Below are 21,160 nucleotides of genomic sequence, written 5' to 3' on the forward strand. Positions count from 1 at the left end.
ATTTTGCAGAAAGATATATGTATAGGTCCCTCTATGTAGGCTAAGGTAAACTTTCTATAGCTTTCGTATTTAAATGTTTAATTCACATTGTAGCAAGATGAGACTCATTACATTTTTAATTAAAGGGTAAAGTCCGTACATGAGCTTGTTGAATTTGTTCTGCTCACTGGCTCGGAACTGGGATCTGGCCACAACCACAAGGCGTACCGAACTTGCAGATATACCTATCTTTATTAAAAAAACTTTGATGTTTACAATGTGCTATCCAGACAATTCTATATAAATTCAACAAGACTTGGCGATGGTACAGATAAAATGTGGCAATTAGAGTTGACAAAAAACCAGGCATAGGAACTGGTAGATCAAAAGCGATATAATTAATTATGAGCATAACAAATACCTAAGTTAGGCGAGTTCCCATAGGCCACAAAGAAATACTTGCAGTTACCACGCACCGCCTCGCCTTGACTTGTGAAGGGTCATGAGTCGGATACCTGTCGCGTGCGCTAATCGCCTAATAGTAATTGTTAGATAATTTCAGTTCCGAACATATTATTTCGTAACTAATATTGAAGCTGTGAATACATTTATGATTTAACAAAGGTCACAGATGATTTGCAATAATTTGAAAACATTCAGAGGCTAACGTATTGATGACTCTGAATATAATACGCGATCATTCGATGTTACGAAAGTCTGCGAAGGTTTGACGTAATTAGGACTTCGGATATAACATTTTAATATTTATAATGCAACTTAAATGAGGACAACAGACATAATGAAGTCGGAAGTATAACTGTTGTGATCAAGAGTTTAAACGAGTGAATTTTAACCATAAATCAATGACTTTATATTTTCCATTCCGAAATTATGCGAGATTACTGACGTAATCTTTCGAATGTCGATAAGTGAGCGTTCATCAGTTTACTAAATTCATATTTTGATCAGAGAATGTAATGCTGATTATAGCTAGTTGAAATTAAAAGGTATGTAAACAAAACATAGGAGTATAGTAAGTAGTAAGATGAATTGCAGAAGAAATAGAATTGCATATTGTGTTTGTCACGAGTCGTCATGTTGACGAAGATAATGACAAGAAAATCAACACGGCCAACAATGTACTGAAGCTCATGAATAGATCGATTACACAGCGAGATCATCGACGCTGATTGGAAAGCGTTCGCGCATCATGCGACATACAAAAAAAAACATAATGCATTCATAATCGTCAGCGTCGTATTTTCAACATCGCTGAAGAGCGCTGAGTGCACTCTTTTGAAACATCTATTACATACAAATTCAGTGAAATTCGTTGACCAAACAAATACTGTAATTTGTAATGTCACGTTGCAAAATGTTTGTTTTCAAACAGCTGATGAAGGAAATCGATAGAAACTGTTGATTTGCAGTTTGCAGTTACCGCTAACTGGAGCACGTAGCTTAATAACAAATTGCTTTCAAACCTGTTCACCCCAATCCCCATTTCCATCCGGAACACAACACACAAACACTTATTACCTGCGTATTTTCAGTAAGATTCTCGAATCTCGCGAGAATCTCCTTCACAGACACTTTGGGTTCGGTTGTCTCTTCATGGATCGTCTCCATGTGGCCGCTGGACGATGACGAGAAACTTTGAGGGCATTTCTTTATCCTTTCTGGGTTAGAGTGAGCTTTCCTGCGCGGCGGTTCTGGGTCATTGCGGGTGTCAGCTCCGGAGTCGGAGTCCTCGGGAGCTGAGGCGTCCGCGCTGGAGACGGCACCTTCGGAGGAGTTGATGAGGGAGTCTAGACTGGGGGCGCGGCGCGGGGGTGAGCAGTCGTCGCAGTCGAGCTCGAGGCCGTACAGGCGCTGCAGGTGGCGCCAGTTGTCGCGCATCGCGAGCGAGAGGCGCGGCCGCTGCATGGTGCGCGCGCGTGCGCGGCTGCCGAGGGACTGCGCGCACGCCGCCCGCCACTGTCGCTGTCATCTCAGGTTGAGGTCGATGGTGACTTATGGTGGACGCCGGTTTTTATCACTATTGTTGTATTGCATATTGTAACAAATCGACGGTGACATTGATTGACCTTGCCTGTTTCATATAGCTTGATACGTGTGAAATATGTAGATCGTGACAATGTCATTCAAATGTATCTGGTCTAAGCAGGTCCGTGCGAATTATTACCGCTGATATGCCAATACTTATTTACAGGCCTTGTTCAATGTAAATTGCAACTATTACAATATATTTAAATATTTGATTGTTTAGATATCTTGATTGAAAGTTAATTAACTAATGTAGACAGATAATTTCTAATAGTTAACAACACAATCAAATCACAAAAGTGATACCAATTATTTTGGCTTAAAGGTCAGTTACGCCTTGGATCGAAACCAAAACAAGTTATGAATAGAATAGATATGAAACATGTATTTTTCAGGTCTACCAACAATAGGTCACCAGGTGCGCAGTACCAACTATCAGACAAATTATGATGACTGTTGAAATGATCATTTGTGCCTACGTAATGGACATAACAAATGCCGTGACCATCGAGTGGAAATCTAACAATTTACATTCGATTTTCACGCAACCACTGAGGACCATTCACCGCCTTTCACGACACGCAGATGAGTAAGTACTACGGATATGTGTGGGCTTCCTATTTAGGTACACACTTCAAATCTAGGAACGGATTTGAAAGTGGTTAGATAAATGTTTAAAGACAAAATTTGTCTGTCAAGAAAAAATTGCATATGCTTAGATTCAGTTGGGGACTAGATATAACATAATTCCTATATATTTCATTGAAAAGAGAACAGATTTAAATAAAAAATAAATATCTACAGCAGTTCGTTGTCCAACTGCCGCGTTCCACATTCGATCTGGCAAACGCGGTAATCTACCCATACTAAGGAAAGTCGGCATACAGCCTAGTACTTGATTACAAAGTCATAAGTATGGTACAGGCGGCCCAACATTCCAGTGACGGCGGTGTAGGCGTTACATCCACTGTCATTTAGACTGGCGGCTGTAGCGGAACCTAGGTAGCACCTGCGCGGTCAGCGTAACGGACCCATTTAACGGGAGCTGCTATTGCTTCAACGTAGGCATATAGCAAGAGGTTTTAATTAGGCTGAATGGGTGAGTTCTTTGCATAAAAATAGCGGGGTCCACAGTGAAATTGTTGACATAACTTTTTTGTTTATTCTTTTTGCAGAATAATAAACTATCAAGTTGTGTCCAAATGAAATCGCATGGCGTTGCTGCGTTTGCAGAGTAAAGACGAATTTTATTCTGAATTTAATTAAACGTGTAGACTGCATTCAAGCACTAGAAAATAAATAGTTCCTAAAGTACCTACTATTCTTTAACGTGTCATGTTTATGTTACGTTAGACATATTTAGGGAGCTAGTGATAGAAAAGGCTCTTCTCATTTTTTTATTATTAGTTGTTTCCTTAACCACAAGGAAACCCATTGAGGTCATTTAATTTACATTTCTTCTGCTAATTTACAATAAGCGTCTGAGCCACAGATAGTAAACATAGTTAGCGGTCACGGAGCCGGCTCGCGCCTGCAATAACACTACTTACAGTACCAATTACGTACTCATTAAGAAAGCTCATTGAATTGCTAATCTGATGAGTAGGGCTAGCAACGTAACCGGCATGGTATTATATGAAGTATTCAATTTAGTTGCCTTTAAAAGTAGTTATAAAAGTTTATTTAAATATGTATGTAAATATCTATACATGTATAAGGTTTTATTTCTAGATCGATTTTTCTGTAATATTCAAATGGTTAGTTAATACAAACGTGTAAAAGATTTGTTTAGACTTTCGCAAGATTAAAATATCTGTCTCTTGGAAAAGAGTATGTAGGTTACTCTTTCAAATATTTCAGTTTGCCAACAGATATTGCATGAAACATACACAGCAATATTAGGTATACCTATGTTTCAATCTTACGTAAAATAGCTATAAGTGACATTAAATACTTATATGTATAAAAATAAATAAATTATTTATCTCAGTGAAGTGAACATGTCCTGAAAAAAAGTAAAACACAAAAACGGGCGGGAAAAATTACAGCTGTCATCTTATTTTTTTTGTTACTAGGGTTGGGCAGCCCTACTTTTTGCATCCGCCAAACTGCACAAGTGCACTGCACACTCATAAATTCCACAGGCCGCTTCAGTTACGCACGGAAACATCTTTTACAAACAAAGTGATCCCCACATATTATTTAACAACACTTCTTCCTGTAAAACGAGTTTCATTATGTTATGCAAGTTTATCCTCGTAAACAGTATCGATACAAAATGTTATGCTGTTTTCTTTTATCGCCTGTTGATTTACTGCGCACTGGCATACGAGACTCATGTAACGTTATATGATTCGAAATATGAAAACAAAAATGATAAACGACGAAGAGTGAGAATTATGAGCAAATGAATTTTGCGTGAGTAGAAAATGTGAAGGTACCAGGGGTATTTATAAGGTTGCCCAGGTTAAGGTTGGGTTGAGGAGGTCAGATATGTAGTCGCTCCTTGTAAAACAGCTGTATCCGGTTAGACTGATAGCCGACCCCACAAAGTTGGGTAGGTACAGACTCGAGATGCTGAGGTGAGTATATAATGGTGGAGATAAGATAGTTGGTACCTACGGAGGTTAGACACAGACAGATGAGGTACTTCAAAAAGCATTTTTATTGCGCTACATAGGTAAACGTGAAAAAGGGCAATTTTTCTGCATGAAACGTGAGCGAGCCTTATGACCAGTTCATTATAAATCTTCCTACAATAATGTGTAACTATCTAATGCTCATAAGCAAGGTGTAAACGGGAATTTTAATGGCGTTTCTTATCTTTTGCTGTGTTAATGTATGAAGGTATAAATGAGCTAGCTATACCTTTGTGGGTCACGCCGGCAGTTTGTGCTCCATGCCCATATATGCAGATCATGTTATTTACATACCAACTTAAAGGCTCTGATTAAGAGTTTTAATTAAATTAAATGTTTACATTTTATATCTGTGGATGTTTTTTATAGCTGCTGTGTTTATTTTTAAGCGGTACATTTTATGCTAAATGCTTAACTTTAATGAGGAAGTTTTGTTTTCGTATATGGCAACATGGCAACATTTGCTTTAAAAGTGACCAACGTAATAGGTAAACCTTTAGTACATATTTGATTTTTTCTTGCCGTTTCTCTGAGTTCTACTTTTTCTAATAAGTGAATGTTGAACATAGCAAATTATTACATTTTAAATGATGTTTAAAGATCTTGAACATCTGGTTCTTATCTAGTATTAGTTGCTTTTGTAATTTAGCATTTAAATGTTAAAATGCAGCTGTAACGATTTAATTAATGAGTTTCCTTGACCTATACATGTGGATCAAAATTCCACATTTTTAAGATAATTATCGATAAACTATTGCCACATTTTCAGCGTAATATATTTTAATATTATGACACTAGAAAAAAATATAGTCGTCAAGTCAAGAGTCTATAAATAATTGATGTAATGTCAAAAAGAGCAGGTATGGGAGTAGTTATTTACTTTGACAGGATGAAAAAAAAAAAAAACTAATCTATGTCATATGACTATGGAGAACAAAATTACTTACTCTGTGCATCTGCATAGGAACCATTTCAAATACATAGATTATAGTGGTAGGCATAGCTGGGCATTAACTCGTTAATCCGTTAATCGTTAATTAACGAAGTTAACATTTTGATTAGCGGATTAACTTTTAAGTTAACTTCAAAAAATGTTAACGGACATGTTAATTTCCGTTAATTATGCAGAAGTCCGTTAATCGTTAATCCAATGCCTACTATTTACCGCACGGCTCCGCGGGACGAGGCGCGAAAAACAGCAAGTGCCGGGCGCGGCGACCGCGGCACGTGGCAGCTAGTGAAACACCAGATTTCAGACCAGATTTCAACCGAGTCAAAGGCCATTCTCGTCCACAAATGCTAGACACAGGGTCTGATTATACTCTTCGGTCTTCTGTATAATCTACCGCACTGTGTGGATGAGGTCTATAGTGCCGTATCCGCTCCGAAACCCAGCCTGCTCCGGTGGTTGGAAATCGTCGAGTCTTCAGCAGAGGATTTTGTCTGCCTTTTTGAAGAACAGGACGACAACACTCCTACTCCACGCCTATGGAGTTCTCCCTTCAAACAGGTCAGCGTTAAAAAGCTTCTGGAGCTCCCCCAGTACGGGCTTAACTCCTGCTTTTAATACCTCTGTCGTAATGCCATCCTCGCCAGGGGTTTTTCCATTTTTGAGCTGTCTCAGAGCGATCTCAATTTCGCCACTGCTGACTTCTGGCAGGTCTTCGGTGAAATGGCGTGTTAATGTGAGTCTAGAATCCTCATTTCTGGGATTAGGTCGAGATGTATGCGATGCGTATAACCGGCCATAGAAGTTTTGCATTTCCGAAAGGACTGCCGGCGCCGAAGAAACGACTTCTCCACTTGCTGTGGTCAGCTTCGTCAAGTGGCTTCTTCCAAGAGATGGTACGAACACCTTTGACCCCCGATTTTGCTCAATTGCTCTTTCAATGTCAAGAGTATTGGAGCAGCGGATTCCTCGGGGAACAGATATTTATACAATACTGCTATACCCTCAAGCGCTGCAGTAAAACGTCTGTTTACCACGGGTAAAGACATTTTAACACCAAAACGAGCCTCGCTTTCTGACGAGAACTTCAACATGTTAATGTTTATGAAGGGGAATATGCACCTTATGTCCGACGATTAAATTACACATTTATTTGAATTATACAAGTATTTAGTTTTGTTCCTAACCTGTTAACTTCCAGACCCTAAAACAACCAACAGGTTTTATAAGTTCACTAACGCAACTATATAAAAATGCAAATTACACAGTTAACGGATTAACGATTAACTTTAACTTGCGTTAATTCTTCTGAAATGTAACGCTTTAACGTTTAACGAAGCTAAATTTTTTTGTAGCGGATTAACGATTAACGAAGTTAACTATTTTATTAACGGTGCCCAGCTATGGTGGTAGGTATGTTATTTATGGGTTAGTATGCCATGGGTCATGTAGTTACATAATGTTATCAATATTGAGATTTATTATTAGCTATCCATTTATTGATGTTAACTTAATAGCTGCGTTCAAAATTGTTAATTCATTCCATACATTATGTAATGTACGAGGCACTCCAATGTTAATTCTATTGAAATGATGACTCTATTACTGCAACTTTGCTGTTATTTGGCCTTTGAACCCAAAAACATTTGATAGGCTTTAAAATTGTTATTACAACGAGTACCTATGCAATTTGAGTTACATAAATATTATAAAGAGGAAAACTTTGTTTGTTTGCTTGTAATGAATAGGCTCAAAAACTACTGGACCATTTTTAAAAATTCTTTCACCATTCGAAAGCTACATTATCCACGAGTAACATAGGCTATATTTTATCCCGGTACGGGCAGCAGTTACCACGGGACGCGGGTAAAACCGCGGGAAAACGGCTAGTTACTATATATGTATATTATTAACTACGTATTCACATATAAATGACCAATCGAAGCGGACTAAAGAAAGTCGCAATTTATGACAGACTGAGTAAAATAAGTGGGTTATGATTTTATTGCTATGTTATGTAAAACATTGAATATAAGCAAATAAAGTTGTGATGCTTTCAAGTATACGAATAGCTCATTATGATATGATGACTGTGCAACTTGTTATTCTAACTATATAGCAACGACGATATGATGAACGTTCTGAATCAATCTAAGATAGCGAGGTGAAATTAATATTAATTAATTTTAAGACTCTTACAACCGTCCATATTAAAGTTATTTCTGTATTTCTTTAGTTCCTAGGGTGGTCCTTTGCATTTAAAATGGATTCGGGACATATTACGACCAATCTCGCGAATCAATACATTTTTGAAAAAGGTCTATAATAAAGCTATAACAAAATAAGCAGTAGATCAAAACTCTTGAGCAACGGCGTCCGTTCGACAGTAAATATTTTACGGTCACATGTGGTAACGACCCTAATCCTAGAGGGGAATCTGTTCAAGCAGCAAGAAATAAGTCTAACAATCTTCATTACAAAAGCGAACATACCTGAGTATACTGCAGTGCTCCGCAATGAGTGCATGCGCGTGCTGGGCTAGTCTGATGTGACCATTTTTACGTCACGTGTGGTATCGACCCTCATCCTAGAAGGGAAACTATTCAAGAAGCAAGTAATAAGTCTAACAGTCCTCATGACTAAAGCGAACATACCTGAGTATACTGCAGTGCGTACTCCGCGATGAGTGCATGCGCATGATGGGCTAGTGGTACATGCAGCGTCAGCGGCGGTTCCCGGGAAGATGACAGCTGTAGGGAGTGCGGCGCTGATGATGATGCGCGGAGACCGCTTAGGGAGAGCGAGCGGCGGATGGTGAGGCCGGCTGGACCTGAGGATGATTTGATGGTTAGTATGCCGTATGGGAATAGATCCCATAGAGGTATTCTGGTGAGTCTGCAAGAATCTGTTTGGCCAGTAGATTTTTTAGGAATTAAGTTCTTCTGTGTAGTAGATAAACTAATCTTTCTTAGTTCTTTCAAATATAATATATAATAATCTATAGCAAATCAAGGAAAATGTCCAAGAATTTTGTACGTTTGGTCATTTGTGACTGCTAATTACTATTTTATTATGAGATCGTTTTAATTTGTATAATTACCTCAGGAACATGAAATCTAAATGGCCTGGGATTCAGAGTCTATCGACAAGGCAGCATTAGGTACATACAAATCATTTGTCGAGCTTTACCTTTAACTCCAATAGTAACAGCATTATGCGACACAGCTAACACAGCATTCTCTCCTGGCGGTACTCTAGCTGCGAACAACCGAGCGAAGTAAAAAGGCCAAGAGCGAGCCATTTCTACGGCTTGCCGCTTCGTTGCCGCGCGGACGGGCGTCCCGGCCTGCGAGCGCAGCCACGCCGCGCCCGCGCGACGCTCGCTCGCACTCATGCGGAGCGATGGGAGCGTTGAGTTTATGTCGTGGACAATCTGGGAACAAATGGACAGGTAAATATGTGATCTTATTTAAAAAAAATATTTGAAAGGCTATTCAGATTTTAGCGATATACAAATAGTTGGTAGGTTATCTCATCTTTATTACAGACCACTGCAGGACACAAGCCTCTACTCATACAAAGAAATAAAAAGTTTCCTTTCGTAGTGTGACTAAGGTGTCAAAAATATTATTATTTAATAAATAAATATTTATTCATTTATTTACTTAAAAGCTGATCTTACTTATAAATTAGGTATATATATAAGTTCGCCAAGATGTCAACTTACTTGAGCATAAAGTAGGTCTAATATGGCTGGGTCGTTGTAGGTCTCTAGAGGCGTGAACACTTCTTTGCGCACGCGTAACTTCCACGGCACTCGACTGTACGTGAGGAACGAGCGGTCTGAAGGCAGGAGTGCTGCTGGGGCGGGCACGTCACCTACATAATATAAAAATAATAAGATTGATATGTACGACATGATTTACTTCAAGCCAGCAAGCAATAAATGATCAAATACATACGTTCAATATGTTCAGTCCTATCAGTGACGTGAGTAGACACGGAATGTCGTCGCTCCGCCTCCATTTTCCTGTCTCTCTCTTTTTGAGCCATGTGAGTCTTGAACGTAGCTCTTTCAGTTCTCTTCGCATCATTATTCTCTTGAGGGAAAATTATATCGGACCTCGGACTTTCTCTCGCTCTTCCTACAAGCATATCCCGAGAATTCTTCCTACCGTCAAATCTCTCAAAATCATCGTAGAACGGAGAACGCTTGCGCTCAAAAGAATCTTCAATACCATTCTCTTCTTTCCTTCGTTCGGCTCTTGTCGTGTGTACTTCGTAAATTTCCGACGCTTCTCGGCCGGAGTAGTTGTCTCGGTCGCGACGGCCGGTCGTATCGTGTCCTGACTCCGAGTCCCATTCATCTCGACTTTGTCCTCGGTCATCGTAGCTGCGGACATCAGATTCATCGCCCCAGTCGTTAACTCTGCGTTCGGAATGACGCCTGTCAGCTGTGAGGAACCGTGTGGCTAAGTCGTCACGAGACGGTGGAGGCTCGGACTCCTCCCTGCGTCGCGAGTTCCAGTTAGCTAAGAAGGCGTGACGGTCATCAGCCTCTCTGTTTTGGTGAACACCGAATGTGTCACGATCGCGGCGTAGTTGTGCGAAGGTTGATGACGCGTCGGGTGCGGGTGGAGGGGGCGCAGGGCCATCTGGTGGTGTCGGTGGTGACATAGGTGGAGGTGGCGCGGGGCCAGGAGGCGCAGGCGGCAGGGGCGGCGGCGGCGCGTCCCATCGTGCCCCACCTCCTAACTGACGCTCTAACATTAACTTTCTAGTATCTTCTAACTTGTTGATGGTACGCGGCGTTTCTGCTGCAGAAGACGTGCTGCGTACAGAGTGATTAGCTGTGACTCTCTCTAACCGTTGTCTCATTTCTGAACTCAACTTAAGCTTTCCAACGCTACCCGGTGAGGGGCGCTGGGCACCGATTTCAAAGCTTCGTCTAGCAGTTCGTTGGTTGGGCGCCTCTCTACTCGGTGATACAACTGGACCGTCTACCTCAAACTCCTCCCACTCGATGCCTGGAGTTGTTTCTGACTTAGATCGACCACGTGGTGGTTCATGTTCCATGCCGTTTGACTGTGACTGCGGCGTGTGTCGTCTTTGAATCTGACGCAGTTTGAATTTGGTAAAATCTTGTGCTTGTTCTTGACCCACTGCATCCTTTGGTGGGGGCCATCTCCATTTGCCGATACGAACAGTTTTCGCTCGTCCGTACGGGTCTACAAAGCCCTTTATTTCGAGGGGATCAGTCGAGTGTAGTGGAGGAGGCATCGGCGGTGGGGGAGGGGGTGGAGCCCCCGCAGACATGCTCTCGTTGGACTCTCGCCGCAGCTTAACTGCGTTACGTGGTGGAGAATGTACTTGTGCATGCACAACAGTAGACGCTCGGACTGGCGATGTGGGCTCTGATTCAGAAGGCTCAACTACCTGACCGGCTAGAAGAGTTTGTAAGGCTTGGTTCTGAGCTAGCAGTTGCTGTTGGATCTGCAGATTTTGTGCCATTGCACTTTGTAAGAAAGCTCGCTGCAGGTTCTGATGATAAGCATTAATATCGACCGTGCCGGGAGGGGGGAGGTGAAGTCCTAGTGCAGCGGCCAGAGCTTCGGGAGTGGACGGCATCGTCGGAGGGAGGGGCAAGGCTCCGAAACTTAAAGTGGACGTGTTGGCGGAGGCAGCTCTTGGAGTTGCTCCACCTCCTTTTATGGCACCAGTGAGCCCTTCCCCATCAGTCAGCCGTTTCAAACTGTCATTCATGAATATAGGATCGAATAGGTTCGTGATATAGTCATCGACAGAGTCCACACTGGACTCCTTCCTGCTTGTTCTTCCCTTTTCTTTGTCCTCTTTGCCTCCACCTTTGATAAGGCTTTGGACTTCTTGGACATTGTTTAAAGTTTCAATTTGTTCGTTGTAATCGCAGTTGAGGACGCTGTCGATGAAATCGCTGTAGTTTCTGCCTCCCTTGATGCTGGCGGCTAGTGATCGAGCGTCTGAGAGCTCGTCAATGTTAGGGTCTAGCACAGGGGAGAACAGATCGTCTAGGAATTGATCGACGTCTGACGCTTGGCTCGGAACGCGGACGCGACGCACGTGAGATGCGAGACTTGGCGCTTCAGAGGTGTCTGACATTGCTGATGACCTGCAAAAAGAAACTCAAATAAATATATGTATAATACAATGATAAATGCAAATGCAAGAAAATGTATTTCATTCTTACCTGACACCACCAAATTCAGAGCTCTTCTCAATATACGCGCGACTCGACTGCGAGCCGGCCGGCGCGCGTTTTCCAGCATACTGTGACTTTATATACCGCGAAGGTACAGCCCTCGATCCTGTTCCATACTCCATTTCCATCCCTCCCTTACTGCTGGCCACACTTGGCGCCCCCACTAACCTCTCCACCGAGTGATATCGGTCATTCAGTCTTGATTGTGACAGCCCTAAATCAGCTAATTTGTTCGGTGGCGGCACAGGGTTGTCACCTAAAAGATTGTCAAGCGACCTGCTGCGGACTTTGTCTGAAGTTTGTTCGAAGTATCGTTCGTTTAATGCTGACTCCCGAGACAGTACATCGTGGGAAGTTTTTCTGGAATATTCGTTGCTGTGCTTGGAGTAATCATTGCTGTGCTTAGAATAGTCGTTGTTGTGCTTATATTCGTTGCTATGTTTGCTATATTCGTTGCTGTGTTTCGTATATTCGCTGACGTGCTTTGAGTATTCGCTTGTATGTTTGCTTGTGTGTGTGTCCTCGCGTTTCTCTATGTTCCAGTTGTATTCGGAGCTGTCTTCGTCGATGATGGAGTCTTGTAACATTCGCGGTATGCTTGGAGAGCGAGATTTTGGTGGCTCTGGTGGTGGGATCTGGGGGACAGAAGGCAGTTTAGAAAAGAAGGAAGAAATATTAGCTGCCATGCACCATATAATTCGTCGGTTAATGCCCTTGACGGAAGGAGGGGAGGGGCTTATTATTAATAATAAGTTTAACCTGTGGTTAGAATCGAAATTATGTTATTATTCTGTCTGTAAGCCTTCCTTAAAATAAATAAATAAGTATTTGCATCAAGAATGTTCTTCAACATTTTTAGTTGTAGGTACTTAAAACAAAATGACCTCCTTGCTGTGGAAATTACTCGTTGTTTAAAATGTTTGATTTACCTGTGGCCTAGCATTCTTATCAGTATCGACGGACGACGCCCGTGGCGGCGGAGCGGGCGGCGACTGTCGGGCAGGCGCGTGGCCGACGCCGGACGCTCGGAGCGGCTCGGCCCGGGCGCCGGGCAGTGCTGCCCATGTTTCTACTTCACCGACAGCGTCCAGCGCGAACTCACAGCCCGCCCATTCTGTTCCAAAACAATTACACTTAATTTATAGGTAATTGGTCGTTATTTAGAAGTCAGAAAGTATCACAACCAGTCTCGCTAAGTTTGGTAGATCAAACAGGCAGTCGTTCTATGTAAACGACGGACGTAGTTTTTTCTTTTTTTTATTGATGGCAAAATTCATCAACTGACCCGTCCCTCTGTTGGTAAGCAGCGGTGAGGAAGTTTACGACTTTTGCTGCCTAAAAATCCATCATGTTCCGTCGTAGGCCTTTTATGTACCAGGGCCGCGGTAACTCTTTCGAACAATCCCGCAGCCCCGGCAGGCCTTAGCCCCGGCAGGCCTTGGCCCTGTTGGCCCCCACTGGTTTTATGCAAACGACTAATCTGGACTATTATATTACAGCCGTCATAAATGTGAATACATAAAAAGCTTATTCATACCAGTGAGTTGTCCATTATGTTCCATAGTGAGCGACCAGCCCGTCGCGTTGTGCTGCACCCCCGCGGCCGCCAGCGCCGCCGCCGCCGCGCGCTCGCACGACGTCCACGAGTCCACGCTCACGTGCTGCACTGTGTCTGTGGGAGAAATGGGAATTATTGTGATGTGTTGTGTGATACTGGGGATATTGGGGAGACTTTCGAGGGTTGCCAGTATCGATATTGCACAAAATAAAATAATGATCAAAATGCTTCCAAACAGGTCTTGTCAAAGAATTTATAACAGTAGGCCTGCCTGGTTCTTCTACGTATTTTAAAAACAGTTGGATAAGCGTGCAAAGCGTGTACGCGAACTACTTGCCAAAGCTCAGTAGGTACTGTGGATTTTTATAATCTATCTATCCATAGCGACCGGAGCAGCTGCGCCCGCCGTGACGCCGGGTATATAGTACAGCTTACCGTCATACAGCCGCAGCGGCAGTGCAGGCTTAGCATCACTATGCGCCGCCCGCCACTCCAGCAGCGTGGGCGGACAGCGCCGCGCCACGCCCGCCGTGACGCCGGGTATATAGTACAGCTTACCGTCATACAGCCGCAGCGGCAGTGCAGGCTTAGCATCACTATGCGCCGCCCGCCACTCCAGCAGCGTGGGCGGACAGCGCCGCGCCACGCCCGCCGTGACGCCGGGTATATAGTACAGCTTACCGTCATACAGCCGCAGCGGCAGTGCAGGCTTAGCATCACTATGCGCCGCCCGCCACTCCAGCAGCGTGGGCGGACAGCGCCGCGCCACGCCCGCCGTGACGCCGGGTATATAGTACAGCTTACCGTCATACAGCCGCAGCGGCAGTGCAGGCTTAGCATCACTATGCGCCGCCCGCCACTCCAGCAGCGTGGGCGGACAGCGCCGCGCCACGCCCGCCGTGACGCCGGGTATATAGTACAGCTTACCGTCATACAGCCGCAGCGGCAGTGCAGGCTTAGCATCACTATGCGCCGCCCGCCACTCCAGCAGCGTGGGCGGACAGCGCCGCGCCACGCCCGCCGTGACGCCGGGTATATAGTACAGCTTACCGTCATACAGCCGCAGCGGCAGTGCAGGCTTAGCATCACTATGCGCCGCCCGCCACTCCAGCAGCGTGGGCGGACAGCGCCGCGCCACGCCCGCCGTGACGCCGGGTATATAGTACAGCTTACCGTCATACAGCCGCAGCGGCAGTGCAGGCTTAGCATCACTATGCGCCGCCCGCCACTCCAGCAGCGTGGGCGGACAGCGCCGCGCCACGCCCGCCGTGACGCCGGGTATATAGTACAGCTTACCGTCATACAGCCGCAGCGGCAGTGCAGGCTTAGCATCACTATGCGCCGCCCGCCACTCCAGCAGCGTGGGCGGACAGCGCCGCGCCACGCCCGCCGTGACGCCGGGTATATAGTACAGCTTACCGTCATACAGCCGCAGCGGCAGTGCAGGCTTAGCATCACTATGCGCCGCCCGCCACTCCAGCAGCGTGGGCGGACAGCGCCGCGCCACGCCCGCCGTGACGCCGGGTATATAGTACAGCTTACCGTCATACAGCCGCAGCGGCAGTGCAGGCTTAGCATCACTATGCGCCGCCCGCCACTCCAGCAGCGTGGGCGGACAGCGCCGCGCCACGCCCGCCGTGACGCCGGGTATATAGTACAGCTTACCGTCATACAGCCGCAGCGGCAGTGCAGGCTTAGCATCACTATGCGCCGCCCGCCACTCCAGCAGCGTGGGCGGACAGCGCCGCGCCACGCCCGCCGTGACGCCGGGTATATAGTACAGCTTACCGTCATACAGCCGCAGCGGCAGTGCAGGCTTAGCATCACTATGCGCCGCCCGCCACTCCAGCAGCGTGGGCGGACAGCGCCGCGCCACGCCCGCGGTCCGCGCCGCCGCCGCGCCGCGACCGCACAGCGACCGCAGCAGCTGCGACCGCCACGACGCCGGCGCACGTTCCGATACGAAGCGGACTAGATATCTGTGAATAAATGTAATTTGGGTCATTAATGTGTCACCTGATTTGAGAGAATGTAAGAAAAGTAAGATTTAAATGAAGCCCGCTCTACGCTTAGGGCGCGAACGCCGAGTTATGAGCCGTTTCGCATATTCGTCGAAACGCATTTCGCGGCCAACGCGCGCGGCCCGCCGGCTAAGAGTAGAGCGGGCTTTAAAAGTGTAAACGTGTATTCTAAGTAGGTAACGCTGACGCCGCGACAACGCCAGTTTATTGTGTTGCATTTATAAAAAATCATACTGCTATGTCAAACTCATAAGTACCTATAATCATAAAATCAATAATTAAAGCTTAAAATATTGAGACTTTAACTTTCACAATTTAACAAAAAGTAAGAAAAAAATATGGAAACACTATTAAAGTGCCGCAGTGCAAAATTTGCAAAACTTAAAAATAAAATAAACATGTTAAAAGTAAAGACTACTTACTTATGCAGCGGCGGCCCCGGCTGGAAGGCAGCTAGACAATGTGCCATGAGTTGCCACACACGCTCGGAAGAGTTGTCCCCACTCGCCTGGTTGCACACTTGCACCAGCACCTCGTCTCGCAGACCGCGGGACGACAACCCGCGGGACGCTATGTAGTCTGCTAACACCTGGGTATAAATGGGCGGTTTTAGAAAATGTTTCCTATCTAATATATATTTTTTATAATTTAAAATCTTACACATTTATGAAAAAAAAAACTGCCAAATGCGAGCCGGACTCGCGCACAAAGGGTTCCTTACCATTATTCATAAAATGGACAAAAAATCACGTTTGTTGTATGGGAGCCCCCAAAATATTTATTTTTTAATTCTAGTTTGCTGTTATAGCGGCAACAAAAATACAACATCTGTGAAAATTTCAGCTCTCTAACTATCACGGTTCATGAGATACAGCCTGGTGTCAGACGGACGGGCGGACAGAGGAGCGAAAGCAATAGGGATCCGTTTTACCCTTTGGGTACGGAACCCTAGAAAGAACTTGGTAAAAATAACAAGTATTATATTTTTAAGGAAATAGTACTTGAAGAAAAGAAAGAAAAGTTAAAATGATCCCAGTTGAATTCCCGACATTGTAGATATAATTGAATTGCTTACAGCAGCGGTTTTACCCGCCTCCCTCAATAAATGAGCTATCTAACACTAAAATAATTAACAAATCGCGAACAATAAAACTCTTCCGTATAGTTGAGAATCTATCTATTTATTAGGTAGCAGTTATTACAAAATGTTTGACCATTTACCTTCTGCCTGGCTTCATTACCGGCGGCGGTTTCATCGCACCACCTCAGTATAAGCTTGAACGTAGCCACTGCATCGTTGAAGTCTTGATCCCTGGAAGTTAAATGATTTGTTTTACAATAGTTGCATTGTGTAATGCAATAACAAGAATATCACTACATACATGGATAAAACAAAGTCTTTCTTTGTCAATATATCCCTATTATGGGATCGGGGCGGGGATTATGGGTCGCTTTTATAATAATAGCAAAAGAATGTTTCCACGTTATGTATTATGATGTGAAGTCATCAAGTGACGCCTTGCACTGTGAGTGAAGCGGAAAATAGTTGTACATCTTTGAATCAGTAAGTAAAACCCATCACATGGGTTCAAGAAGATGTGATCATGTGTCATGTGAAAGCCCAAGTTTCAGAGTTCCTAATACTATAAACGGGAAACTTCATGAAGTTTTGTTTCTCTTTCACCAAAACATCTGGGTAGATTTCTAAGAAATACATTACATCTTTTATGTCTCTTTTTATCTACGTGCGGGACGTAACTCTCTCGAGTCGAAATTAGCAATGAATAAATTATCATTCATACTAATATTATAAAGAGATAAATGTATGTAGGGAATACTCTTTGGAACCGCTGAGCTGGTCGGATTTTCAATATTCTTTCACCGATAGGTACATTGTTCCCTAGTGCCATAGGCTATGTTTTACCGCGGTACATGCAGTAGTTCTTAAGGGGTGAGGGTGAAACCGCGGGGAAACGGCTAGTTCACGGGAAACGGGTTGTTCGAACGAGATACCGCGGCCCTGGTAAATTAAAGGCCTATGACGGAATACGACGGTTTTTAATCAGTAAGAGTGACACTCCCTCACCGCTGCCAACCCACAGCAGGAGGGGTCATTTGATGATTTTTGACGTCGTTAAAAAAGATAAAACAAACCTGACAGCAGCTTTAGCCAGGAACGGCCTGGTGATGGGATGTTTCTTGGGGCTCAAGTGTCCACCATCAGCGAAGTATACTGAGCTGAACTTTGAGAAGGCGAACTGTTGTAAATCTCGGGGAAGTTGTACCCTCTCTTCTTCTGAGTAGACGTCCCCTGATACCTGTGGATGGCGTCTTTTGAATATAGACTTTGTCTAACTGTATTTAAGGATGTTATTCTAATAACCTCGCAATGTTTGACATTACATAAATAGATTTTCAAAAAGAATTTTCTCGTGGAATTTGTGTGGCAATACAATATTGTGAAGCTACAAACTACTTTGAGGTTAAAACAATTAACAACAACAGCTCCGAAATAATTAGCGGTACTGAAGATAGTCATTTGGGAGTGACCTTTCCATAAAAAAGTTCTCGGAAAATTAGTCCAAACGCAGTTTAAAATTCAGTTTTTCTTCAACGAAATTGTTTCTTTTTATGGATCTTGTAGAATTTAGCCTGGAAGTTTTCGAATATAAACTTGGCCATACCTTAGCAAGGTTCCTCTCTGTGTGTGGTGGCTGCCACTCGTCAAGCTTGGACAGTATGAAGGCGAGCTCGGCCGGTACCTCCAGTACCTGCAGGCTCTCGGCCTTCGCCTTCTGAGCTGCTTTCTGTTCAGCTGCACGACGTCTAGAGAATTAAAATAATCATTAGATACTTAGTTCCATTTTTTTATATGATTGTGTCTAAAACTGTGCAACATAACGGAAAAATATTTTTTTATATAATAATAAAAATCTTCATAATTAGGTACTCCCAGAATTTTTTGTGACAAAATTACACAGCAGTGACCTAATTTAGTGATCGATAACCAAACCAGAACCAGTCGTATACAAGCCGCATATTGGTCAAATCGGCGATTTGATAACTGGAAATGGCTTGGTTAAAGAGGAGTCGGCATGCAACTTATGCTTTTTAATAATTACACACTATGTACATAGGGAAAATCGTCGGTTTAGTGTAACCATTTCATTTGAGTTGTCTTAAAACGGTGGCTATACCCTTTTGTCTTCCAAAAATCCGGAACTCTAATAGTCCCGTGGATTGGTGGCGAAATGCTAAACTATGTAATGAGTTGTATAAAATCATACTTAGCAGCCAACTGCTGAGCCTCAGCGCGTCTCCTATGCTGCTCCCTCAGCGCCGCGTACCGCTTGCGCGCGCGCCGGCCCCGTACGAGTGCCTGCGCCTTCACCACGCCGCCGCGCACGCGCACGAAGCGACGCCGCGTGGTGGCGCCGCGCCACCAGGACTGGAGGCGGATTGTGGCGTCCTGCACTTGTTGGTAGCGTTTCCTGGATACGGGATTAGTAGATTAGTAAATAATTGAAAAAACAATACCCAATAAATAACTTAGTTCATCTTAGAAAGTGGAAAATAATACAATAATCTTTAAATACCTAAATAAAAGTGTGCTCCAATCACAAATGAAATGTTAAAATATTTTGTTACAGAAATAAAACATTTTGTATTTGTATTTTTTTGTTCTAAAAAATTCGCCAGCTGGGAGAACGCTGCTGATAGCATTTTATTTTTACGATGTCTACCCAATGTGACGTATTTTTTCAGGGTTAAAAATTAAGAAAAGCAAAATATAAAAATTTATGGGAAGTATGTACTTGCTTGGTATTAACTAGACGGACGGTATTTGTTTCCAATTATTTAGGCTTCAAATAATTTCAATTGATCTGGTTCATTTCAGTACTTTTGCCAGCATACAACAGTACTAATTTACCGTTATTTCCAACATACCTCGCTAAATATCCTCTGAAGTGTGCCTGCAGCTTCGTAGCGGCTGCCCGCAGTTTGTCAGCTCGCGCTCTCTCCAGCGCGCGGTGTAACGCTTCCCTTATGAACACTCGAGCAGCACCCAGTTGGTAATCAGCACCGACTGTAAAAATACAATGTATATATTAACATTTTCATCTAAAAATCCTTCATATACATTCTTAAAGTAAATCGTCGAGGTCCTAGGTAGTATGTTTATTATATTATGTATGTTCATGACTTTTTCATGCGAAATACGAACGAAAACGTCCGTTGCGTAAAGAACGGTCTCGAAAAAAAAATTTGCTTATTGAAAACACGGAATATCATAAGTCCGTACCTACGATGAACGTTGAGGTAGTTAAGTAATTACAAAACAATTTATACCATTATCTAGATAATTCTAGATTAACACAAAAAACTCACATAAAACCATAGCTTCCAAAGTGAAACCTTTTTTCTTCACCCTTTTCCAAATCTTGCCCATTTTGACGCGCACTTGATAACATCACAGAACAAAATGAGCCATAGACCAAGCAACATATCAGACGCGACCACAGAAAGATAAAAGATGGTTAGTAGATAAAGTACCGCTGCGATCAATGTGATAAACTAATTACTTAAGCTATTAAGAAAAACCGGTGTTTTGAGCAAAATATTCGGGGCGACAGTAACAGTAATTTTTCTTTGTGTGAACTGCTTAATATGACCCTATGTCAAAAGTTGGAAGTAACTTAATCACAATTAGTTTTTTGTAATCATATCCAAGCTTATAAGTTTTATAAAGGAACTCAAAGTAACAGCCGCATGCGTCGAGTCGTAAAGTTAAATAATGTCCGTGAATAGGTGACCATTTTATCATGACTATTTTCTTCCTGTTTCGGAAACTTGGGACACGTCAAATTGGGAAACTAGGTACCAATTTTTCGTACCTGGGGCGTTGTTGAATAGCAATATTAAATGTCATGTGCTTACCAGCTCCGGTGGGGGGCATCTCAGCAAGAATGGAGTTGCAAATCTCCCGGTACGGCGTGGATCGGGATGGAGTAGACTTCAACAGGTACCTGCGGATAATTCATGTTAATTTCGATAATTTACTTCGTTAAAAAACAAACAAGTCAAATATGGAGGCAACGTTAATAAATATGAAACACAAAATTGATTAACTCTCAATGGATATAAGGAAAATTGCAACTGCTCTTTTATTGAGTATAAATAATCACCTATTGTTTTAACTTCTATAAATCAAGCCATTTTTTTCATGTAATTACCTGTATCTATCCACAAAGTTCTGGAAAGGTATCCTGATAGGGTATCCAGTCTGTCTGATCTTGATGGTATCCAGCATGCCAGTGTACCTCAGCTGGGCGAGTACGCAAGGCATGTCGAACTTCATAGGAGATTTGTCGGTGTTTGGCTTGATGCAGCGCACGAACCACGGATTGCATCGAGACATTGATTCTAGGAGCTGGTGGAGACTGTCTGAGAACCTGGCACATACAAAAGTAGATCTATAAAGGGCATGGTAAGAGATACGTAGACTGTAAAAGGTATTTATTTTAAAGGGTCGTCTTATAGGAGTTAACCAAAAGCAGAATATTGACTTTCACATACAATCTGTCCAGATGATTGCACTAGAGTCTAGACTCATCCATTGGGTCTTTGGAGCGGTCTATGAAAGAACCTATAAGTGCTTAGTAAAAAAGAAAAATGAAGGAATACTTCTTCTTTTTCTTGCCCTGTTCCTAATTTATTTTATTTGGGGAC

General features: G+C 43.3%; 1 protein-coding gene across 1 annotated transcript in view; it reads right to left on the reverse strand.

The window, feature by feature from the left end:
* The window catches only part of Myo10a (Myosin 10A), a 75,773-nt gene that overhangs the window by 27,337 nt on the left and 27,276 nt on the right, over positions 1–21,160 (reverse strand). Inside the window, exons 7-22 of the mRNA XM_064037548.1 lie at positions 20,665–20,883; positions 20,369–20,457; positions 19,379–19,517; positions 18,718–18,921; positions 18,115–18,256; positions 17,585–17,748; positions 16,652–16,742; positions 15,853–16,019; positions 13,845–15,388; positions 13,389–13,523; positions 12,781–12,965; positions 11,840–12,486; positions 9,576–11,761; positions 9,341–9,492; positions 8,803–9,046; positions 8,268–8,443 (exon numbers count right to left, since the gene is read on the reverse strand). Coding sequence (XP_063893618.1) covers positions 8,268–8,443; positions 8,803–9,046; positions 9,341–9,492; positions 9,576–11,761; positions 11,840–12,486; positions 12,781–12,965; positions 13,389–13,523; positions 13,845–15,388; positions 15,853–16,019; positions 16,652–16,742; positions 17,585–17,748; positions 18,115–18,256; positions 18,718–18,921; positions 19,379–19,517; positions 20,369–20,457; positions 20,665–20,883 — 6,484 coding nt within the window. The remainder of the gene's footprint in view (positions 1–8,267; positions 8,444–8,802; positions 9,047–9,340; positions 9,493–9,575; positions 11,762–11,839; positions 12,487–12,780; positions 12,966–13,388; positions 13,524–13,844; positions 15,389–15,852; positions 16,020–16,651; positions 16,743–17,584; positions 17,749–18,114; positions 18,257–18,717; positions 18,922–19,378; positions 19,518–20,368; positions 20,458–20,664; positions 20,884–21,160) is intronic.

The sequence above is a fragment of the Helicoverpa armigera genome, chromosome 2 (assembly GCF_030705265.1).
Source record: "Helicoverpa armigera isolate CAAS_96S chromosome 2, ASM3070526v1, whole genome shotgun sequence".
In the NCBI taxonomy this organism is placed as follows: Eukaryota; Metazoa; Arthropoda; class Insecta; order Lepidoptera; family Noctuidae; genus Helicoverpa; species Helicoverpa armigera.